The sequence below is a fragment of the Spinacia oleracea genome, chromosome 4, assembly GCF_020520425.1.
Source record: "Spinacia oleracea cultivar Varoflay chromosome 4, BTI_SOV_V1, whole genome shotgun sequence".
NCBI classification, from domain to species: Eukaryota; Viridiplantae; Streptophyta; class Magnoliopsida; order Caryophyllales; family Amaranthaceae; genus Spinacia; species Spinacia oleracea.
The window spans coordinates 143472194-143475990 of NC_079490.1; the positions used below are offsets into that span (position 1 = coordinate 143472194).

At 33.8% G+C, this 3797-nt stretch overlaps 1 protein-coding gene across 1 annotated transcript; it reads right to left on the reverse strand.

The window, feature by feature from the left end:
• Positions 1 to 201: 201 nt before the first annotated feature.
• Positions 202 to 3148, reverse strand: LOC110792967 (uncharacterized protein At4g26485-like). The gene is made up of 3 exons (XM_021997790.2): positions 1383 to 3148; positions 744 to 936; positions 202 to 632 (listed from the first exon to the last, which is right to left on the reverse strand). Exons 1-3 carry the CDS (start codon positions 1891 to 1893, stop codon positions 356 to 358), a joined length of 981 nt encoding a protein of 326 aa, XP_021853482.2. The 5' UTR covers positions 1894 to 3148; the 3' UTR covers positions 202 to 355.
• Between the last annotated feature and the right edge of the window lie 649 nt (positions 3149 to 3797).

Sequence of the window (3797 nt, forward strand, 5' to 3'; positions counted from 1 at the left end):
ACATTTGGGCATTTGGTGAATTATATTTTAAAATAGGGGTATTTGGTGAAATAAGTTACATTGTAGGGGCATTTGGTGAATTAGAAAAGTAGGCTAACGGCAGACTAACGGCGGACTAACGGCGCGTCATTAGTAAGGGTAGTTTGGGTATTATATTAAAGGTGAGGGGCATTTGGTGAATTTCGTGAAAATTGAGGGGTATTTCATGAAAAATCCGTAAAAAAAAACCTTAAGTACGCAATAATTACGCAACCAAATTCAAGAACATACTCATGTTCCATACATGCTCATAACAGTACGTAGGTCTACTACATGGATTAATGAGGAATGGAAAAGGAGAGTGTGATTGTAAATTTCATCTAAACAACGTAACCTTGCCAAACTTGTATGTTTTGCTGGGATTACAGTCGAAATCTTCATCGTCGCAAGCATACTTAGGGCTATATCCAGGATACTTGCTACGTTTAAACTTAACTTGTTGAATTAGCTTTATCCCGATAACACTTCCTATCTTTGGTATATCCCACTCAAGATAAACACCATTTGACTTGGAGGTGATGTGTATTTCACCGCCTTCTCCGATCATCTCCTTTGCGTTTAGTAAAAATTCTCTGATCAGCTTTTGATGTGGACTGCAAATTGTTAAAGAAAGTTGTGTTAGCTCGAACTCGATCTCGGAAAAAACGAGATACTGATCGATATCGACATGATTTAGCTTTCGATATAGAAAAGAAAATGCTCACAGCGGTTTAGTATAAGTTGCAACACAATTCAAAGCATGTGGAAAATTGAAAATGATACGATCGAACACCATGCTTCCTAGGACAGGATGTCTCAACATTTTCGTAACGTCAACACCATGAAGCACCGTGCTACATCGAGTCTCGAGCTCAGCCTTGTTGGTGAAGAATTGGCCGTAGTTTTTTATTAAATATTCTGCCAGGACAAAATTATCACCAAATGAAACTAAAGATGTTCACGTGTAAAAAACAATGGCACAACTGAGAAAAGAAAACAAAGAAAAAACAAAAATTCTAATTTAGTACTCCTCCGAATCTAAATGTCTTTTCATTTCCCTTTAGCACACATGCCAATGCACATTTTACATCGTTAATATATCTTGTTACGTGTTATTAAAAATTATAAAATTTACATATTGTTAAAGCACTCATTAAGACGAATCAAACAAAACCCCACATGACTATGTTTTTTTCTTATATATTAAAAGTAATTCATAAGAATCTGTTCCATTATTAATAATGTCAAGATTCTAAATAAAAAAACATTTAGATTCAGAGGGAGTATATTGTAAGACGGAGATAAAGTTAACTTAAAATGATTAAAAATTAGTCCGCTATAATTAATGTAAAACCAATACGTACTCTTGGTGTTGAGAGAAGTGGCGGTAATGTTGGCAGCAGAAGCACCAAATGCGACGGCCAAAGAAGCGGAGAAAGAGAAATCGCCTTCGCCTACGAGCAGTATCCTTTGAGCGCTGGTGTATGGCCCTATTCTCCTAACACTAATCAAAGGAGTAACGATTTCTTCAAAGACTACTTCTGGTATCAGTTCTTGGTAACCACAATCGATATCTATGACTGGTTGTTCTTTTCCTTTAGCATTTGTCGTCTTAGCATCTTCAGCACACCCACTACTCAAATCAACGACAATGTGAGAGGTTGAAGTGTGGATATTATCTTCGGTATTGGTCGAACCCGATGAGAATGAGATGGGCTCAACATGATGATCCGATATGTCGATGGAGTCGCTTTCTATTTGCTTCTTGACATGAGGAAATGTTTTGTAATTGGGGTCATCATCATCTGATGTTGGTGTTTCATTTTTTGGCATTAGACATAACCACCTCCATAAGTTTGACAAGATTTCACACATTTTTAATAAGCAAACAAATTTCTAATTTTTTGTTGTCACTGAATTGCTGAGACTAAGTTTTAATCTTCGATATTTATGAAAATAAACAGTTTGCATTTTGAAAGTACTCGCCAATCGCCATTTAAAAGCTGACTATTAAGTTTTCCTCCAAAGTCCAAATTAAAGGAATTTCCAACTTCCAAGGATGTTTCAATTGCCGAGAAGATAAAAAAAATTAAAATAAAATGTTGACCATCTTTTGATATTCCACTATTTCTCGAGTTGTTCAAAATCTACATTCACGAGACCACGTCATATAAATTAGGGCTTATTAAACCCCTATTTATATTACTCATTTCTATATATTATCGCCCTATTAAATGACCGAACTACCTTTTATATATTTCTCCCCGTCCCTCTTTCACACTTTGTAACCCATTTAAATTAACATATAATCAAATAATTAATAAACTAATCAAACAAATAATTATTTTGCCGCAATAATAAATTCAACATTAAATTACACAAAACTAATTAATATCATCAATTAAAATAATTTTCTTTTTTAACATAGAGACTTCAACAATGTGAGATTTTACTATGATAGAGACTTCGGGTCTGTTTGGCGATCACTTTCAGTCAACTTAAATGATTAGGTGCTGATAATTTAAGTCACCTTAAATGAATAAGAGCGTTTGGTAAGAAGCTGAAATAAAATTTAAGGTGGATAAATGGACTGAAATCCAAACGTTAATAGGATTAACGTCTGTAAATCAGTCACGAAATCAGTCATGGAATCTTTATTTTCTGTAAATAAAAAAAATAGAAAAACCAGAGAAACCAAAACAGGTAGCAATTAATCAAGTAACAAACAAAATACTGGAACCAATACTCTGCACTGGAAACATGCAACTTATATTATCATCAAATCTCATATCAATTTCTTCAATCACAATCTCTTTCCTTGTTCTTCAAAGCCTAGAAATCCAATTATGCTAATTCCGATTTTTCAGCAAAATAAGGTGGTTTAGGACTTTAGAGTGATTGAGTGATTCAGAGGTGAGATTCAAGGTTTGTGACAAATTTTGGGATTAAAACAAACAAATTTGAAGATCTGATGGAAGGTAAATGAGAGGAATTTTTTTTTGTTCTCCACCTTACTACAGACAAAAGAAAAGAAGGGAGGTTGAAGGAGCAGGACATTGCCAAATTGCCATCCTAAAACAAAAACCTGAGAGAGAAAGGAAGGAAATCCAAAGCAAGTCAAGTGGCCCATCTTGTCCATTTACCCTTCTTTAAATTTTGATTTGTTTTCAATGACCCAAATTTAACGACCCAAATTAAAATAACATGTACGAAGTATTATTATTTTATGTATTAATAGAATAAAAATAAATAATATTGATAGAAAAGTATATGAAATATTAGCTAAAAAAATCAATATCTTAAACAATCAGTTTTACCAAACAGGTTTCTAATTCAACTATCTTATCAGTTTCAGCACCTTATCAATTTCAGTTGATACCTTATTAATTCAGGAAACTTATCAGTTTCAGCTACATTTCAGCTAATGTTGCCAAACATAGCCTTCTTTTGTTTGAGCTAGTATGAGCTCAACATTAGAAATCTCAACCATGGTGGAAGCTTAAAACGCAGAAGTCTCTACCCACTATTAGAAAATGGTTCATTTACAACCAAAAAGGACGACCATACGGGATTCTCGTCGTAATTGGTGAAACTCTACAACGAGTTTACATTATGGTCGCGATAAGTATTATTTTTTGCGACCATATTAAATTCTTATCGTATTTGTAAAATATCTTGTCGTAAATCGTACAAAAAATTTGCCAAAAATAGAGCGGGATTTTTCCCGGGTCTAAAATAACAATTACGACGAGCTTAATCTAAATTACAACTAGGAAAGT

What these genes read in the sequence shown, in the direction of transcription:
- LOC110792967 (XM_021997790.2), bottom strand. Translation starts at nt 1,893, where the DNA reads ATGTGTGAAATCTTGTCAAACTTATGGAGGTGGTTATGTCTAATGCCA. An exon ending in CACTTCTCTCAACACCAAGA is followed by an intron (nt 937 to 1,382) that starts GTACGTATTGGT and finishes TTGTCCTGGCAG; the next exon opens with AATATTTAATAAAAAACTAC. An exon ending in GCAACTTATACTAAACCGCT is followed by an intron (nt 633 to 743) that starts GTGAGCATTTTC and finishes AACAATTTGCAG; the next exon opens with TCCACATCAAAAGCTGATCA.